The sequence below is a fragment of the Rhynchophorus ferrugineus genome, unplaced genomic scaffold, assembly GCF_030347505.1.
Source record: "Rhynchophorus ferrugineus isolate W39M unplaced genomic scaffold, kcgeb_rfMv2 rfM1, whole genome shotgun sequence".
Classification (NCBI taxonomy): domain Eukaryota; kingdom Metazoa; phylum Arthropoda; class Insecta; order Coleoptera; family Curculionidae; genus Rhynchophorus; species Rhynchophorus ferrugineus.
The window spans coordinates 68,546,294-68,568,338 of record NW_027472580.1 but is presented as its reverse complement, the minus strand read 5'-3'; the positions used below and the strand labels follow the sequence as shown (position 1 = coordinate 68,568,338).

Below are 22,045 nucleotides of genomic sequence, written 5' to 3'. Positions count from 1 at the left end.
AAAAGTTGGTATACTACTCGATAATCAAGAGATATAATATATATAAATGCTCACAAATAACCACCTGTCAACTATAAAACCCACAGCAAACACGAATTTTTAACTAATGAATTAGGATAGAACCAGTAAACTATCGGAACAAATCCCATACCCAGTCACCAATTTGGATTCCGAGATCATTAAACAATCAAACAAGTACATCGCACAGTAGACGTTATCAAAAAATGGATTGTATTGCTCTGCTGTCTTGGACAAATCATCAGTTTGTGAATTGTAGCATTTTGAGTGAAACAACTTTTGTTATTGTGAAAAAAATGGATAAAAAGGAATTTCGCGTGTTGATAAAATATTGCTTTTTAAATGGAAAAAATACAGTTGAAGGAAAAAGTTGGCTTGATGCCGAGTTTCCGGACACTGCCTCAATAAAATCAACCATCAAGGATTGGTAAGCTAAGTTTAGACGTGGTGAAATGAGCATCGAAGACAGTGAACGCAGTGGACGCTCAAAAGAGGTTGTTACCGACGAAAATATTTAAAAATCCACAAAATGATTTTGAATTACCGTAAATTGAAATTGTATGAAACAGCAGACACTCAACAGATATCAACTGAACGTGTACATCATATCATTCACGAATATTTGGGTATGAGAAAGCTCGGTACAAAGTGGGTGCCGCGCGAGCTCATTTTTGACCAAAAACAACGACGAGTTGATGATTCGGAGCAGTGTTTGAAGATGATAAAGCGTAATAAACCCGAGTTTTTGCGTCGATATGTGACAATGTATGAAACATGGCTCCATCATTTCACTACGAAGTCCAATCAACAGTCATCCGAGTGGACTGCACACGATGAACCCGCTCCAAAGCGTGGGAAAACACAACAGTCGGCTGACAAGGTTTTGGCGTCTGTATTTTGGGATGCGTATGGAATAATTTTCATTGACTACCTTGAAAAAGGAAGGACCATCAACAGCGGTATTACATAGCGTTATTGGATCGTTTGAAGGACCAAATCGCCGCATTTGAAGAAAAAGAAAGTGCTGCTTCACCAAGACAATGCACCGTGTCATAAGTCAGTGAAAACGATGGCAAAAATCCATGAATTGGACTTCGAATTGTTTCCTCATCTACCGTATTCTCCAGATCTGGCCCCCAACGACTATTTCCTGTTCTCAGATCTCAAAAGAATGCTCGCTGGGAAGAAATTTTCGTCGAATGAAGAGGTTATCGCCGAAACTGAGACCTATTTTGAAGCAAGAGACAAATCGTACGTACAAAAATGGTATCGAAAAGTTGGAGGGTCGCTATAATCAGTGTATCACCGTTGAAGGGAACTATGTTGAAGAAAAAAACTTAATTTTGCCAAAAAAATATGTTTTACTATGGTAGGCCGGGGACTTTTCAATTGACACCTTCTATCTTTGCAACTATTTGTTGCCTTCTCCGAGCTTCCACTACGATCTTTACATTATATGTTAGTCGCAAGAGATCTTTAATCGCCCTTAAATCGTTCAAAGTCATTTCATTGTTTGAAATTTGCCCGGTTTAATTTCGTTTTAGGAAGAATTCACATATGGAAACTCATTCCATTAATTTTTTGACTGTTAATATATGTGGATCCTAAGTGTTGAACTTCTTTTGTCATACAATCTTATAGCTTATTCTTCTTAATGTTTTAGCACGACTTCATTGAAAAAATATTACTAGATATATGCACCTTTAAAAGCATCTATTAGGAGAAACCGAAATTATTTTATCGCCAACCTTATAATTTCAATATTTTCTTTTTTTCTCTTTATAGTATATTTTAAGATACCAAAAAAGGCGACACTATGTCTATGTTGAACTACTTCCACTTGCTAAATTTGAGTAATTGGACAGAATAGAACAATAGGAGAGATGTTGCCTTTCATCATGATAATGTCCGATCACTCATTTCATTGATGACTTTTCAAAAAAGCTTATGAAACCCATTTTATTCAGTTTTTCAACAAAAAATCACAGATTTTCTGTATCATAAATTGATTTTCACACTATGAAGCAATAGAATACATAAAATAACACAACGAACTAGTAAATTTTCAATTTATATTACAAATTAAAGAAACTTATTAATAAATAGGTAAGTTTTATTTTGTATTTTATTTAGAATAGTCGAATGGAGTTCAGTTTGAGCCTCACAACTTTTTTTATCTTATACTCTATACATTTGGTTCACTGTATATTTTGAATAACGTTACGAGTCATAAAAATTAAACAATCAAGGTCGAAAGAAGCGATATTTATTTTCTTTTAAATTTTTTACAAAAAATATAAGAAATTATTCATATTAACGTTCATTCGTTAAAAAAATTTGTTGAATATTTGATAACCTAGTTCTATATATTTAAACTAAAATTTAATAAAACATACAAAATCCATTTTTCATCACTATTTATATTAGTAGATTGGGTTCATTGGCCGTAATATATCTTGCATTTTGCAAATAACTGAATCATGTGAGTTTAAAAACAGAAAAACATTTAATTTTTTTTAAACTATTTTGTTTTAACAAATTGGACTAAGTAACTTATTGAATCGATAGTTCAGATAATACTACCGATACTCAATCCTATTCTAATGTAAACGAAACCATTTAATGTAAACACATCACGTCATCAGACCCATACCGATTTTTTAGAATATTCAGTGCTGTATTAAACGCGCCATACAATTCCTTCCTCCTGAAGAAACGGGATATAGTAGTTGTTGTCCCGTCTCGATAACTTACAGTTGTGGTTAAAATATTTGTATCACCTGTAGGTTTGTCTGCTCGTCTTCCTCCATCTAACCTTATAGTAAATTCACACGATCACAAATTGAACTACGATACTTTTTCCCAAATCCTAGTTAACTATATTAAAGAATGCTTCGAATAACTGTACAGCAATTACCAATTAAACTCACTCTGCCTGCTTCTCTTGGTAGATTTGTTGATTCCGGTTGAGTGAATAAGTTTAAAAGAGAAAAGAACAGATAATCTACCCAAAATCTAGCGCCAGTTAGTAACTGTTAAAAGCGAAAAAATACTTTAAAGCTTTGAGGTTGAGGTTTAACCAATGAAGCTGTTAAACAACCATCAGAAATTTTCACTCGTTTGAAGGCACAGTTTGGGAATGCTACGCAGAGAATTCAGGGATGGGCGAGAACTTGTCGAAAATGAAGTCGTGATTAACGCACAGGAACAAGTCTCAAAATGACAACATCCGTGCTGTTCGAGAGCTTATTGAAGGTTATCGCCGGTTAAGGATTGAAGAAATCTCATCAGAGTTGGATATCAGTTATGGAAGTGTCAGATCAGTTTCATCATCAGTCTTGATCATATCAGTTTTGATAAGTCATAAACCGAAAGAAATGCGCTGGGAAACCCTCGAGCACTCTCCTTATCTTACCTTACCTTACCTTATTAACGTGCCTTATTATTTGCGCTATGGAACATGGTTCCTAGTTCTCAGGCTTGATATAATTAGACTCGCTTTTTATAACTGGGAAATGTTTAATGCAATTTAATTTTTTAGTGTGAGTCAACCCTTTTAGAACTTCGGCAAGAAACACTGAATGTATTAATCTAGGTAATCTCATGACATTTTTGAAATATATACAATCACTTCTTGCCATGCTCTATTATATACTGCCCTTTGCAACCCTCCTTTATATTAACATATTAAAAAAGCACAAAACTCGTTCATTTTCACTTCGATTTATAAGATACTCATATAGCTTTGCCATTATAATGACGTTATATTTAAATTGTCTTTTGGATCACAACTAGTTTTGTTTTAACAAGACACTACTCTATTTTTAATAGACATATAATTCTTTAACGATATTCAAGTTGGGTATAAAGGTAGTACAGGTCGTAACAGTATCGCAACAACACCATTTTATTGCATTTTATTAGCCGGTGAAGACGGATAACAGGTATCATCAAAAAGTAATAAAAAACCTGTTTGTAGTGATCATTATATGTGACCAATATTTGTTATATCGTGCAACTCATAGGCTGCTGATAATTCAATTCCATTCTCTAGGCCGATGTTCATTTTTTATATAACTATAATATATTTTTCTTAAATATGCCGTTTTATCTTAGGATTCCTTTAGATTATATTACGAAGTAATAAGAAGCATTGTCAGTACTTCGATGGTTCCAGCATGTCAACACTTCCTGTTATTGAAAAAAAAAATGTTACTTCATCTCGACAAAAATCCAAACTTATTTTCACACCCAATTACAACGTAATACGTCAGAAAAAACTTGATGAAGATCCCATAGTTGTAAACCAATTTACAATATAATTTTCAGCAAATTCGTGTGGTAGCCATTTTTTTCTTTTGAGTCGTTCCTAAGTTATTCAAACGTTTGTCAACTGTTTATTCATCAACTCTAATTCAATAATATTTGTAACTTTTTTGTATTATTCAGGGCCGGCTCTTGCGAAAAGTTTATGCTTCTCAACTATTCTTCAACTATCTCCCCAATTCGGTCGACTGCAGCTGTTATGGCCTTGGGAAATGTTAGTTCTATATTTCAGATCGCTTTCGATGATGTTGGTCCATGTTTTTTTGGAGAAGTTTGCTGTATCTTCCATTCATAAGGTTCCATTTCTCCATAAAAGTCTGTGAGGAATTCCTTGAGTTTTCGTTCGACAGACTTGTCCAAGCCATTTTAATCCACGTCTCTAGATTTGTTCTTCAATTGTGCACTGATTGTCTTAATAATTCAGTCAACGACTTCACTTCTGATACGACCTCAGAGTAGTAATGTGTATTGAAAGATAAGAGAGATTTATCAATAACTTTTTTTAATAAATGTTTTGTTATAAATATTTTTTGTAGAATTCAGTGTAAGAAAAGAGTATCGTGATAAGCAAATTGTTGCTCACAATTAAAGCCTCTTAAGACAACTGGTACACGAAACATCAAAACAATCAAACTGTATTCCTTGTTTGTATTCTACCATTTAAAAAACAGAATAAGGATTCAGGGATAAAAAAAGGACTAATGTCTTAAAAGATTTACCAATATATCTATTGATGGATTATCTAAACTATTATTTTACCCAAAATAAATACAAATCAAGTCCCATAAACGTAATTTGTTAGATTTATCGGGTTAGAATCGTAGGGTCTATAGAACCAACAGTGCAACTTAATGGACTATTTGTAAGTACTAACCCCGCACCTAATTCGAAGAACGAATAACATTACTTCAGTTTTTACGGAGACATTATTTAGGGCGCCGGTATGGGCAATAATGTATTAAAGTTATGAAATGTGTAGAACTTCTTACAAAGATACCAAAAAATAAGTCGATTCGTGCATGGGCTCAAAAAAATCGTTCTTTCGACATGGAATTCGTAAATTGCCTGAAAGATGGGAAAAATAATTGCTATCGATTTTTCACAATAAAGCTTCAATTTTAAAAAATCCAATAAAACAAATGTATAGGCCGAATAATTTGTTTTCAATCGATAAGTTAGTTGATTCTGGTTAATTGAATGAATTCAAAAGAGAACATGATATATGTAAAGCATAAAACCGAACACTTTTATTTGACTTTAAAACTATTTTATTTTATAGAAAGATGTTACGATTTCTTGAACTAAGAGTTCAAGCAATAGTACCAGCTCAATCCTATTATAATATAAATCAAACCCTTATGTCTAGACCTTTTAGTCATCGTATCTTTCAGTCTAACATAAACACTCGAGATTAAACAGACTACGATAGAACATCTCTATACCAATCTAAGTAATCACATCCTTCACACGATAGACCATAGTCAAATCTCATAACATTATAATTATTGTCAATACATGTCACTGATAAACATTAATTCCTAGCATTAATATAATATTATTGTATATTATTGTATTATTGTAGAGCGAATTTCAATATATGGGCGTGAAATAAAAAAATTAATACTTTTAAAAAATATGTGTTTATAATCTAGTTTCATAAAATAAAAAAGACAAAATATAACGTACTTACAAATTACAAATAACAATAGTAGAGTTCTGAAATAGATTTTTAAAAAAGTACTTGAGCTACCAATTTTCGAGAATAAGGGCACACAGGGAACATTAAATTAGCCGTATAATCATTAAGAGAATTATCGCCTAAGTTGAGTAATAACGGTAATGATATTGATAAGTAATTCCAATCGATAGATAATTATTTGCGTACATCGGTCTGCCGAGTTTTCAGTGTCGATGGGTATAATAGCCAGAACACATAGTGATAATAATGTCATGACTTGTAAATGCAGAATATTGATGAAAAACAATAGGGATATTTGATAGCAATGATAAACTATGCTGGATGAAGGATGAAGTTTGACATGTGCATACGGTACGAAGGGAAGGTGCACGACGTACCAGCTTATGTCCTAACACTAACAATAATGGACGTACAATGAGATCAAAGGAACGCGCGATATCCTACCACTAAGATTTGTGGGCCTCGCTTAGATTAAGCTAAATTTAATAAATAAATAAGATATACTGTTGCTAATGTGCACTCACCTCTCCACCTCCAGCTATAATGAACGTGTAATGCGCACAAGGAAAAAGCCAAAGGCCACACACTAGATACACTGGCAACAAGAACCAGCAGAAACCACTTTTGGTGGCGTTTATGTATGCTACAAATTGCCCATAGATCATAATTACACATCAGACTCTTTGGTCTCTTTGGAGTTAGTTTCTGCCTTATAAAATAGTTATAATTTATATTTACAGTTGCAACCTAAAAACAATTATTTCTAATTTACAGTGATTTGATGATTATGAGTGATACGAATAAATAAAAATATAGGAGAATGATAGAGATAAATAGATAAATCAATAGATAAATAAATAGTTAAATGATTCGATAAATGAATAGGTAAATACATAAATAAATAAATAGAATCAAAATAAAAATAAAACTGGAATACTCTGTGAAAAAAACTCTTCGTTTTGATGAACTCAGGTTGTACAGCACAAAACACTATAACATATAATTGACTCGATAAAAAAAGGTAGTGACTCTGAGCGTCGCGTCTACATATATGAACTCTCATGGAACTCGAAAATCCCTTGGACATGTTAAGTTATCGCATCTGACAAATACAGCCCGAGGTAAAAGAACCAAACATGTTACCATTTATGGCAATTGTTTTTATTGCTGGGTGTCTGCAAGGGTTGCAGATCCCGATAAGGCAGAGGTGACACCCTTTCTTTTTAGTTTCCTATCGTCATTTAGATTTTCCCAGAAAACGTAAAAGCTCCATATAGAAAGCTAAATCCAAAAATATCAAATTACCCTTAAAATATTTTCAATGTTTTGCTTGAACTTCCTAATGGTTAATTCTAGGGGATCCAAATTTCCTCGAACCATATGTGTGTTTTTTGTTCGTTTTGTTCAGATTATTTTTAAAATAGTGTTAAAACAACTTATTTTTACGTTACTTTCATATATTAACTTTTCAGCTTGAAACATCCCCTATCGTCCCAACCCCCGTAACGACTCAGCATCCCATTGTACTGCAGGAAGCCACCACGCCCGAATCCGAAGGCAGCCACACCGAGTTCGATCGATACCGAAGTATTGGCGATATGGACAACAGTGTTAGTGATAGAAATCATAATCTAGTGAGCAAAAGTGAAACGGAACCGGTGACGAAACGATCGGATACGTTGGCAAAAAGACCCAATACGCTGAACATAGGTTCTAGTGTCGGGAACGCGTCATTTGATAAGGAGCGCCGATTGCAACTATCGGAGAAGTGCAAGGATGTCCATAAGCTCTTAAACTCGCCGATACTAGTCGACAAACCGCCACGGTCTCCGTTGAGCTCCAAACGGTTCGCCGTTGCCAAGCAGCAAGCTAAGAAAGAAGCGGTTGTTTCACCTAAGAAAGAGACTGTATCCACACCCACCCAAACGACTGACACTTTAGTGAATAACCTCATTAGTCCTAGTGTAAATTTGTCCTTAAATGTAAACTGTCAAATGGGGCTTGTACAAAGTCCTACCAAACCAAAATGTACCGCCAAGGTCGAACTGACACCCACACAGCCCTGGCTGAACCCCAACCCCTTCTTAAATGATCCCTCCACCTCCCCCAGGAGTTTTACCAGTGTGAATCTAACGTTGAGGCCACCTTCTTCCACTCCTCAAGATCCCATAGACATTACCTCGCAAAATTCTAGCTTGACGTATTCGACGAGTAGTTTTGATCGACAGAAAGGACTACAAAGTCGGTTACAGATCACAGTTGGGCCTGGTAATTCTAGTAGTGTTTCTTCTGTGAGAGCAAGACCTAGAAGTTTCCATATGGAGGACAGTCCCGCAGTGGATACACCGTTGCGAGCAGGATCATTAAACGATTTGGCTGTTATTAATTCTGAACGTAAGTAGCTACAGTCCATTTGTCCATATATTTTTGCTGATTATATGAATCGAATTGCTAATTTTTATTATAATTATTATCAAATAACATTTACTGTAACAGGTAGGTACAATAACAGATAAAGCGTCAATGTCTGTTTTATCCTTGTATCAATAGTTTAGTCTTAATTTTGTTAATTAAGATGAGGAAAGTACTTAGACTTTTTTATTTTTCCTATCATGATTTTCGTATAAGTTGAGTTATAATAAGTGTTACTATACACTTTTCAATCACTGACATATTTTCATATCTATAACATTTACTCAGCGAGTACATTGAAACATATACCAAAAATATTTCGAATAAAACAGCCAAATCAAAACATAGAGTAATAGAGATGCAACTCAATAGGGGACTCTGGCGCAAAGTTTTGCTTTACCCAACATCCAGAGATCGCATAATTGGCCATTCAAGTAATTTGATTGGTTAATTTAAATCTCCATTATAGGCACCTGTAAAAAAATATTTTACTGTGAAGACATCTGATTGGCTCATTAGTAATGCTTGGCACGTGACAGCCTTGAGGTTATGTTTAATTGACCAATGAAATTTATATAAAAAACAATTTTTTTCTGAAATGAATTTATTAAATAAAATTAAAATTTAATCTCTAAACGCACTATTCCTTATGACAGTCATACTGAAAATGGCGCTCAAATATAACAAACGTACCATAGAAACGAAGTGATCCAATCATATTCCGTCACGGCTTATAGCGTAGCGATTAAAGCAAGTAATAAGTTAAAAGTAGCGACATCTACATGTTGGACGTCGCGAAACATTTCTCCAAAATTTCATATTAAGTTTAATCTATATTTCTCTATGATGCAAAATTTATGACGTCGCAGTGTTGCCACATCAAATTTAAGTTTTATTTATTATTTAATATTAATTTTGACTTATTTTGACTCTGACAACAAATTACCAATGTAAATAAAATAATGAAACAAAAATTATTATTAAATATAATTTATTTTAACATTATAATACATCTAATGCTTATATTATCAGAGGACCTAAACTGCACTTAAATAGCCACAAACGTTTATAAGTTATAGTTGTTTTATTATATTTACATTGAACGCTTTTCCACACCACCCGGAAGCCTAATCCAATTAGTTAACAGTAGTATACCCAATAAAATATTTTTATTAGAGAGCATATTTACCTTTTTACATTTAGTTCTTGTTTCCTTGTCTAGTTATTTTAATATTTTTTTCCTTAGTTTTTTCTGTTAGTGCCTGTGTACATTTTCCTTCATAAAATTAGATTTAATAACTGCATTCTCCCATATTTACCATTATAGCATTTACCATACCTGCAAAACACTTAGTATTAGTTATTTCATAAATTCTACCTAATGCTCGTGTATATTCTGAATAATTACACAAATATCTATATACACAAATCTTTCACAATTTACAGTATAATTTTTTCAATTAGAAGTGTCCATGTCTGAATGCATAATTGAAATTGAAATAATTGAATTGAAATAATAAACCTCCCTTGATTTTATTATATACTTTTACAAAATGGTGTTTTTAAAGGCATTGTCTTAAAATTCTATTAAAGCTCATCGTGAGTTATTTTTACAAAATTTAAATCTTGTGTTTTCTAACAGTGTATGAAGGAATGACTTACATCCTTCAAAGAACTCTCTAAATCTTATATGGATGCCAAGCAACAATAAAAATATTTTGAATTTTTTTAAAATTACTTTTTATAGATATTTTTATAGAGATATTTTCTAGTAGCAGCTTGGTTAGCGAGGCATATTGTTTAGATTATAAAAGGAACACCATTGTAAATCACCCATCCTTACTAGCTAACTCTTTTGCCAACTTTACTGATCGCAGATAAGCACAGTTCTATCACAGGGGTTCCGCAACAATAATGGAACACACACCAAATTTCTTTTATTTTACATATCATATAAATCAATCAATCAACAATCACTATTTTTACATCAAATATGTATAAATCAAAAATTAAATTTAAAGAAGAGTAAAAGCTAGTTTTATATTATTTTAAATATAAAATACTTTTATTCCTTATTTTAATTAACTTCTAATGTGAATAACGCAACTCAATAAATTCTACAGGTGTATAAGTACACATTCTTCAATTAAATTAGATTATTTTATATATAAGTGTAAGCTGTAATATTTGGTTCAGAATCAAAACTCAAATATTCGGAGACACACACTCAAATGTAAGATTTAAGATATATTAGCTCTAAATATCTATGAATATTTCGTAATCCTGGATCAAATCTGACATCTGAGTGGTATAAAATGGAAAGTATTCATTGATGCTCACATATAAGCTAACAATCCAGGAATGTATTTATTTTTAACGCTGATCACTTATACCTCGTCCTATATATAATTGTCGATTTGTTAAGATTACAGCTGCACATCTCTTTTGCGCCCGTTAGGAAACCTTCAACTAGTCAGGATTAATCTGATTAGAATGTTTGAACACCATCGAATTGGTATATATTAACTATCATTGCAGCTTCATTAAGGACTTTCTTTAAATAAGATGGTACTTTTGTTATAAAGGGTCAACGATGCGAAATCCAATGAATGTTTTTAAATCCCGACGCAGTATTTCTAAATTTTGAAATAATATTTTTTGTTTCCATTCCTTTCCTGTCTCGACATATATCAATAATATTTCTGCAATCAATTTTATGTTTATTCTTATAATAATGCATGAATTTAAATATATCATTCTCAAATGTTTCAAGTAGCGAAACGCACCGAAAATATATCTCACGAATACAAGTATAGATCTGCAACAGAAGCAGATATTATTTTCTTGTACGTTTTTTTTTGGTATTGTTTTGCTTTTTCATTACGTCACAGAGAATATTTTTGCCGGACAAGCAATGAAATTACAACTTTAAAATCGATTGAAAATGTCATTTTAAACTAATTCGTGTGCAATTCCCTCCTATTGTATCGTTCCCATCCCATATAACCAGGAACTGGAACAGTTTATTCATCAACTACTAAATTTAAAAGATCTTCAAGAGTTTAATCTAGGTTTTCATTCAATAGGTATTGCAATTCATTATCAACTTGTTTAGCCGTCCAGACCGTTCTTTGTAATTGACTTTGTAAATCGTTGAAACAAAAACCGAAAATTGGGTTATGAGGGAGCAGTTTCACCATAAGTTTCTAGAAATTTTTGATGAAAATCAAACAACAAATGTAATAATTGTCGAAAATGCAATATTAAGCGTTCCATAATTAGCGTCTATAACACTATAATACCATATGGAAAACTATTTTATGTTCAGAAGTTACATTGATAATTCGCATTTCCATCATATATTGCTGATCAAGCTACAAGTGAACGTCTATACCTCATTCAGCATTCACCGATTTACTTTTATACCTCATCAAATTCTATTGCAAACATATTAGAGGTATTATGTTCTATTAGACACAGAATTGATGTGTTTTACCAGGTCAAGCTACCCTGTAACTGAGAAGGAGCTATGCTGTAGTCGCATTTTCATTATCAGTTTTTGTTGGATTGTTTAACCCGTGATTTCGATTCTCATATATAAACTATTTTATGTGCTATTTGTGGATTTTATTCACCAATTTAATTATTATAAATATTTTGATAGAAGACTATTTTTATCTGTACATGCCTCTCATTTCTTTACAATTTTTTAAATTCTTAAAACTTAACCCAACTTTTTTTCATATGCATATTCAAACCTAAAACTAGTAATTGCCGGATATCCGACCCGTCTTCCAGGCCACAGAATACAGAAACCAATTGTAACATATCTAATTTACAGGTAATACTTCTATATTTGAAGAAGCAACGCAGTTTTTGCATCTTTATGCAAATTTGATATTGCAACTTCATACGCCGTTTTGTGTTTTTATTGTAAATCTTTGAATGAAACATCAACAATATAAATAATAGCATTACATTATTTTCCTTTAGGCTGACTATAGTTGACTAATCCTATTATTGACTCAGATAAATGATGATGATGAAAAAGGGTGATTCAGATAAATATTAAAAAAACCGTTAAGTATAGCTCTTTTAAACTAGCTATTATATGTTGTTGATGTTACATCAACCGTATAGTCGATTTTACTTAAAGTTTTGTTCGAATTAACTAAACACTATTAAGATGATCTTTCCAGCAATCGTGATTTCACGCATTTTGTTTTGTGATGCTAAAATAGTAAATATTTTGACCGATTGATTTACACATTTTTGCACTGATTCATTTTAAATGTTAATGTAAAATTTTAAATGAATTTTTAATTGTTACTATTTTGATTTATTTATTTATAAACTAAATTCTAGACTAATATAATAAATGACATATTATGAGAATTTAGTCACATAGCAGTACGGTAGAACAACGTTTTCGGGTATAATTTCAATTTCAAATAAACATTTCAAAGACTTTCTATTTTAATTATTAACTAGCCTGGATATTGGCGTTACTAGAATGGTTTTCCTTGTCAGATTTTACACTCTTATCTAAAGGAGAGTCACAATTATAAACATAAATTTCCAACCATGTTCAAGCATGATTCGAAACCGCAACCATCACGTCAGTAGGGGGGGCCATCCAATCACCTTAACAACTATTATATCTACCAATCCGGTGTTAATACTTCATTAATATTTTTTTCAAATGAATAAATGAATGAGGTTGAAATAAAAAGGTATTATATTAATAAATATATGTGTATTAATATTAAATGTTAATAAATATATGTTTTTGTTGGTGATTATTTTTCACTTTTAAATCAACAGTTTTCTTTCTCGGCTCAGTCTTCTTCGCCTAGGATTTTCATCTATTCTGAAATATGTCTCTGATAATTCACCCTCAATTCGTTTAGGTCGCCTTTTGATTTTTCTCCTCTCCAACCTTCCCATATTCTCTTTACCTCTGTTATGTCCTCCATGTGCTGTGAGTTTCCAGTCCTAGTCAATTATCGCCTTTCTATACTCTTTCTCTGATTCAATATCAGATTGAGATGTTTTCTTATTTCTTTACTTCTAATCCTCTGCAGGAGTATGATCTGGGTGTGACTATTCTGAGGTACTGTAATTGCTTGTATTTTACTTTTATATCTGCTTGGCAATGCTGACGTCCCACAACCATTGAGTTGGTTGTGTTCTTGTTTAAAATTGCTTTGTACAGTTCCATTTTAGTTTTGCTTGATATTTCCTTTTTGTTAAAACGTTTGCTATTCTTTTTTAAATATTTTAAAGTATCCTTTTTACCAACGAGGAAGACATTTACAATTACAGTCACAAACATAAAGTACATCCATGCCCCGATTCGCCAGGACTCGAACCCGCGACTATCGCAACAGTTGGAGAACCATCCTGTCACCTTCACCATTGTGCCAAGGAAGTCGGCGAATTTACTATTTGCAGCCAAGTACAAATTTATGATTTTTCCAATTTTGATATTAATTTCCATCTCCTGGCTTCCATTACTTTTAATTTTTATATCTATATATTTAAATACATTTACTTGTTCTATTTTTACATCCTCAATTTGAATATCCATTACTTTTAACTCTACAATCTCCGTGATTTTCATTTTGTTTTTATTCATTATCATTCCGTATTGTCTTCGTTTAAATATTCCATTTGTTTAAGATTGTTTGTAGGTGTTATGATCTATCAATTATTATTATTTCATCATCTACAATAAAATATAAAGAATGAACCTGAACGAGGCATTGTTGTAAGTAAATTGTTAGTTGTATGTATCCATAAGGCAAGATTATGCTACAAGTTGGAACCACATAAGATTGTAATCTATTCAGACTGTTAGAAGAAGTTTCTTAATGGGCCAACAGCATTATTCACATTTATAAATTTGTATTTAGTGACTAGCCCTTTTTGGCGGTATTTTTATCACCGCTGCCTTACCCCGAACCTTATTTAATTCACGTAAAAGACCTCCTGGGTATGCGTATTTACTGCGAACATTTCTAAATCTATTGATGGGGTAAGGTTCTTGGAAAATGTAATATGCTCTCGAATAAGGCGGGGTTGCATGCCGACCACGTTACTATGCAGCCAGAGAGCATCGTATAGAAGATTCACTTTCGAGTGATCTAATTAGAAAGACATAAACAAAACCATCGCCTTGTTTCACTTCATTGTAAATAGTTTAATTAATAATCTATTAATACTACAGTAGTAAAGCAGTACAGTGAGTGCTTTAGTTTTTTGCTGAAATCGTCAGCTGTGAGCAATCAAGGCACATTGAAATCAGTAGCATCAGTTTGTGAATCGCTTGATGGCTAATAAAGAAATAAAGGGGCTCTAGAGACAGTTACACTACAAGAGCTATTGAAGAAGTCCTTCAGCATTGATAGGAGAACATAATTGTTAACATTTTTGGTTCTTCGAGCCGGATCAAAAAATAGAGAAAATTGTTATACACGGATAATCTCATTATTCCACAAAAATTGCAGCTGTTTTAAAAGCACATGGTGGCAGCACCTTGTTAATAAATAAATATTGTATATATTGTGTATATATTGCCTCTATTCGTTATCCATTCAGTTCTTAATAATTCAGATTTAACACATTGTTTTGATGTAATGCGATTTTATGAATGAGTCAATCGATCTATACTAATTCTACAATACATTGTTTTTAAAAAACTATCAGGTAATGTTTTACAGCAAATTACAAGATATTTAATTACCACGCAAGACTGACCACAACTTCCTCTAAGGTCTTAAATGAGTCACAGGTTGTTTACACGTTATTCAGATGTTTTATAAATGTTATTTTATTTTACCTAGCAACAATTCTACAGAAATTACATATGTTTAGTACTTAAACCATGGATGATTATTATTATTCGGAAATTGATATATTGTATTGCTTCAAATATTAATGAAGTAGCTTCTCAGTTTTTAAAATTATATAGTTAAATGTCATGGTGATTCAGAGCTAGTTCAATGAACTTTCAACATCTGACACTGTTTTTTATTTTCGAATTTAAATTATCTATAATTTAATTGTGCTCGTTAGGTTTCGGCAATTTTTAGTTTTTGAGATTTTTTTTTGTCGTGTATAAACTGGAAACAACACGGATAATAATAATAACAATGTTATTAGTTTTTTTTATCTTAACGCAACGAGTAAAAAGTCAAATATATTACTCATTTAAACAAGGCTAAATTGAAATTCATGTAACAGTATTTTTATGTTAATACCCAATATATGAACCTGTTCAAATACGCTTCAAATCGCAATGATTCATAAATATTGTTCACGTGATAATATTCACTGCCATTACAAACGTTTGAAGGATTTTAACATTTTCAACTATCGACTCACTAACCTATTGTTATTGTGTAACATTATGTACCAGTAGTGGTTCAGTGGTGTTAATTCAACCATAATTAATTAGATTGTGTTATAAATGAAGTAATTTGATATGAAGATGCGACAATCAGTTTACAGTTGAGGAAAAAACTAGAGGGCAGATTGCAATATCTGTTGAATGAAAGGTAAACAATTTTCCCATAGACTTCTGTAGTGTAATCAACATTCTGGATGGAAGATACAGCAACTACAAAGACATTGACAGTGTGTGAAAAAAATATCAAAAATTATTTTGTTACTTCACAATCTTAATTTATAATTAATATGTCCATTTTGTTTAACGAACGATCACGATAAGAGTTTCTAGAAGTTATCTAGTATGGCCGAAGTCCTTACAGTATGTTCCAATACTGTAGCACTGTAAAGAAAACAAAGATAATTACTATCCAACATTTTTATGGGATGTTGTCAATACATTTTAAAGATATTAATATTTATATAACTTCTTCTTCTTATTACATATTGGCGAAACAAATATCATGTTATCTATACATTATCAAAAAAGTCTTTCAAGAAAATAGGAAAATAGTAATGTTATTTTTCAGCATTATTTTTCTAATACATTTACAAATTATTTTGATACAAAACAAAGATAATTATTATTGAAACTTTGCAAAGCCTCAAATCGCAAATACCACTGAAAATTGTGAAAACTTTTCAATTTCAGTAATAACTAATTTACGAAAAATAGAAACAATACAAAGCGCTTCCTTAAGAATATCACTGGAAGTCTGTAAATCTATCTAATTCCATAACCATCAAGGATTGCGAGTTATAGGATTTGGGATTGCATTGCCTCACATCTATAGAACTTACTTACATGTTAGAAGTTATTCCTACAAATCCTATCCAGTATCCAAATTGTGAAGTTGTTTTCACGGATGGCTCTAAATCCTCTATTAGGGTCCCTGACAAAGTGTACCTTGTAGGACTCACAATAATAAATGAGAATGTATGCAATAAAGGAGACTCTAAACCTCATAATTTCACTTAAAGGTATGCTATAACCTGGCTTATATCTCTGACTCCCGAAACTCATTGGAAACTATCGATAATGTATATTTCTGGCATCTGCTACGGGGTGCAAATTCTTGAATTATCATATTCGTCTGAATTTGCAGCCACAAGAGCATACCTGGGAATGCATTAGCTATGCATAGCATAGTCAGGAAATTATACATACATCGTATTATAAAAATCCTTCCATACTTATAAATCGTAAGATAGGTAGTTTGAAGGGCTTCTTTTTTCATTCCATCGCTTCGGAATACAGAGATTTACAAACATAATTAAATAGCCATTCCTTCCTAATGGATATAATTCAAAAACATGTCCCAACTGTAAATAACCAATGTCAAACTACCATCTTTGATCGAAATGCAGACACATATTCACTATCAGAAGAAGTCAAGAAGAGGCTTATCTAATATATCGAGAGACGTGTTCTTGTCTTAAAACCTGCCCAAATTATTTAATTTCCTCACAGTAAATGACTCGGTCAAATGATCACACACATGGCTTTTATCTATACACAATTTTATTATTTATTTGTTTGTGTATATATTTGTCGAAACTCTAATAAGATGGAAATGTTAATATTTAACTTCAAGTAAGATTATATTTTTTACTTTTATAAAGTTCTTAAATTTAAACAAATAATCGCTTTGCTGTATCTATAAATATAAAAATTAATCGCCGAAATATATGTCCACCAATAATTTCAGAACCACTGAACAAAAATGAATAACTATTTTTCATTGTGTTCGTTATTATCAGTACAGTTTTCTACAATTTATACAATTAAAAAAAGCTTACGGAATAATTTTTTAGAATAAAATCACAATATGAAGAGAGTAGCACAGAAGACAGTTGATAAAACATTAACAGATGATATTTGTAATTTATTTAAGTCGATGAACATGTGCAACTAAATTACAATCACTCAAGATCAAAAACAGAAAGAAGATCGACATTCAAATGATAATGCTATTGTAAGTATAGGAAATTGGTAAATATTTGGTATGCAGTGAAGCCCCTATTATTGAGCCATATTATTATCACCCTATCCATCAGGATTTGTTCTCAGAACATTTTCTATCTACGATTTGTAAAAATAATGCATGTTTCGAAATGATGTCCTTCAGAACAAAAGAAGTAAATATTTTAAAATCCAAGTTTCGAATCCTATATTTATTATTGTTTTGAAACTTTAGATTTTATTCATATTTTACACCTAGATTCAATAATCAATTTTTGTCTTCTACTCAGCAAAGCCGGCGGATGTCAGCTAGTATAATATAAATATCAAATTGTATCCATAAAATTGCATGTATGACAGTATATTTTTGTTATTAAAATAAACGGTTTTTATTCTTATTCTATATTTTATGTGATTTCGTTTGATAATATACTTTATGGTGAAATATGAAATTTATTAGTCTATTATTCAAAAGTTTATCGCGAATTTATAACCTCTCTCCTAGTTTGCGACTTTATTCTGTAACAAGTTGCCCCTGGCTATTATTGAACGTTCAATGACAATTCCGTGGTATGAGACAGGTGCCATTTTAGGCCAGCGATGTAGTGTAGGATAGGCGTGCTTGCGCTTCCCAGAAAAAAAGGCGGACCAGCATTTTCCTGCGATCGGTCCGGACCGTTTGCAGCAGCGGACCATTTCGCACAACCTTGTCGATACGAAAATAACAGAGCGCTAGTTGAGTGGGTGAGCAGGTCATCTATTTCAGATTGCCCAAACACCTGCAACTCGTTCATCGCATATTAGATACCTGTGAAAGGTTTTATATTAAACCGAGATAGTACGGGATCTTATCCCGTTATATATATCAGCGCAATAACGGGACATAGATCATGTTGTTAAAAAAGTACCTGATTTTTTTCATCGTTTTTTGGTTATTTATGCTCTATAGATAAAACTACATATTAAGAGCTTCTTTATATACTTTAAAGAAGGTACTATTATGTTTATTAGTATAACTGTTCGAGTTAGTTAATAAATTGTTCATTATTTAATTTGTCCATTCTTTCTTCTGTGCGTTTGATGGAGTTCATCCATATCGAAGTTGTTATTGTCGACAATGCTTCTTTCCACAATTCCAAATAGTTCTTCATTGTATATCCCTCTCAACCAGAATGTCCATTATAATAATTTTTAGCACACCCATACCAATTCTGTAGCATTAAATATACATGATAATGAGGAAGACGTAATAGTCTCTCACCATATTTTTCTGCGATCTTATCTACAGAGTATCTTTTCAGACACGTTTCTAAAAAAAATTTACATAGAACACTGACCTTTAATTTATATTTACCGACTGACAATTTGAATTAGTTATCCCCCAAAGAGCTGCATATTTTCGAGTTTTCTGTTAATACTTACCAGATTAAATTTTTTTGGCAAAATGAGTTTTTTTATTCAACATAATTCCCTTCAAGGGTAATACACTGATTATTGCGACCCTCGAACTTTTCGATACCATTTTGGTACTACGATTTGTCCTTTGCTTATAGGCCTCAATTTCGGCGATCACCTCTTCATTCGGCGAAAATTTCTTCCTAGCGAGCATTTTTTTGAGATCCGAGAACAGGAAATAGATGTGCAGAATATATTCAATTCATGGATTTTTGCCATCGTTTTCACTGACTTGTGACACAAGACAAGCAGCACTTTCTTTTTCTTCAAATGCGGCTGTTTTTTCGGCGATTTTGTCCTTCAAACGGTCAAATATCGCTATATAATAGTCGCTGTTGATGGTCCTTCCTTTTTCAAGGTAGCTAATGAAAATTATTCCATGCGCATCCTAAAATACAGACGCCATATCCTTGCCAGCCGATTGTTGCGTTTTCCCACGCTTTGGAGCGGGTTCATCGTGTGCGGCCACTCGGATGACTGTCGATTGGACTTCAGAGTGAAATGATAGAGCCATGTTTCATCCATTGTCACATCTCGATGCAGAAACTCGGGTTTATTACGCTTGATCATCTTCAATCACTGCTCCGAATGATCAACTCGTCGTTGTTTTTGATCAAAAGTGAGCTCGCGTGGCACCCACTTTGCACAGAGCTTTCTCATACCAAATATTCGTGAATGATATGATGTACACATTCAGTTAATATCTTTATAGTGTCTGCTATTTCATTCAATTTCAATTTACGGTCATTCAAAATAATTTTCCGGATTTTTAAAATGTTTTAGTCGGTAACAACCTCTTTTGGGCGTCCACTGCGTTCACCGTCTTCAGTGCTCATTTCACCACGTCTAAACTTAGCATACCAATCCTTAATGGTTGATTTTCCTGGGGCAGTGTCCGGAATCTCGGCATCAAGCCAACTTTTTTCTTCAACTGTATTTTTTCCATTCAAAAAAACATATATTTTATCAACACGCGAAATTCCTTTTTATCCATTTTTTTTTTCACCTTAACAAAAGTTGCTTCACTCAAAATGCTATACTTCACAAACTAATGATCCGACAGCTGTCAAATTTATACATACATATTTTGAGGGTTAGGACTAACTAAAAATATAACATAAAATATGAAATTAATTCTAGTAGCGCCATCTATGTGTCAGGCCGGGGACTTTTCAATTGACCTGTTATTTCAATGAATTATATGTACTAATTACACTGACATTTAAAAATATTGTACTAATAATTATTAGTAATGGAATCAAAATTAAACCTCCGGTATACACATTGACGATAAAACTATTATTAATATATTTCCATACATTAAGATATAAACTATCACAAAAAGAAACTTAGTCATTTACTTTTAGTCATTCCCTAATACAGATATATCGGAATGACCTCGTGAAACACTCTTGTTCATCACTCACAACTTCAATATTTAAAGACAAAGGATACAATGGATGAGAATAAGAGGCATCCAGTAGCCCATCTTCTGTATGCATTTGACAAATTGTAAACCAATAATTTCCAGCTTTGACTCTGTGTTTATAACAATATTGCAACTTTTAACGATGTGCTTGTGCATAATTCTTTCTTTTTTTTTTCATTCCCATTATTTTCTTCTTCGGTTGTTTTGTTTCGTAGGGAATTTTAATTCACTCATCTAATATGCGATTTTGTTACATATTTTCCTAATTTCGGTATTAAAGATGATATATCCGAAAGTAGAAGAATCCAAATTATTTAATTTATGCTGTTAAATTAAATGCACTTGGCGTAGAGCACTTGAAAGCGGTAAAAACTATGAATCTTGATTATGTTCGTCGCTCGTTTGGTATTAGTTTCTTAAATATAGTTGCAATAATTTCATTAAATTCAGAAAAAAATAACAAAACACTAGTTTTTTATTGGTAATTGAAGAAATGAACAAAATATTGTGAAGCTGAGACGACAAATTGGGTTTATGAATATATTTCATCCCAGTAACGAATACGAAAATGCAACTGAAATAAAACTATGAATAAAAAGTCTAATATATTCTACATGTGACAATATCGACAAAATTAGGTGAATAGAGAATCTAAAATGTTACTAGCTCTCAAACTGTTTGTTATGCTATATGTAAAATTTGTATATATCAGTATTCATTTTATGGTTTCATACTGGTGTTTTTTTTTAAAATCATACATCAATGTTATGTGAATATACTCCTTCATAATTGAGTATATCGATGCTATTACTTCGGTTTTGAAATGTACCATATTTGGCACCAATTTTGTTTTGTTTCTTTCGTTTTCATTGATGTTCTCAGTACCTCAATTAAAGGCATTTATTCATATTAACCCAAACAGTATAATAATAATAATAAAATGTTGTGAAAATTAAATTAAGAAAAAAACAAATCTAATTTGTTCCTCAGCACTGACTTCAAAGTGATCACTTGGTAGTAATTAAAATAACATTGTAATTAAATAAATAGGTTTAGGTAGGTATTAAGCTAAATTTTATGTATATAGTAGAAAATAAAATATGTGTAGTAGATAGATTAATTAAGTTTTTTGTTTATTTTTACTTAGTTATTACGACAATTATACATTATAGTACATATTTTATTTTAAAACGTTCTTTTTTGTATTATAAATCTAAGAAGTGAATTCCTTATTTGTTTTTTGAAGTCGGTTCAATGTTTTTGTTAAAATATTTTTTCTGTATAACCATAATAA

General features: G+C 32.0%; 1 protein-coding gene across 5 annotated transcripts in view; it reads left to right on the top strand.

Moving 5' to 3' along the window:
* Tab2 (TAK1-associated binding protein 2) overlaps positions 1-22,045 on the top strand; it is a 101,720-nt gene that overhangs the window by 57,807 nt on the left and 21,868 nt on the right. For all 5 annotated transcript variants that reach the window (XM_076393813.1, XM_076393806.1, XM_076393797.1 and 2 more), the window contains exon 3: positions 7,516-8,437. In XM_076393813.1, the coding sequence (XP_076249928.1) occupies positions 7,516-8,437 (922 nt within the window). The remainder of the gene's footprint in view (positions 1-7,515; positions 8,438-22,045) is intronic.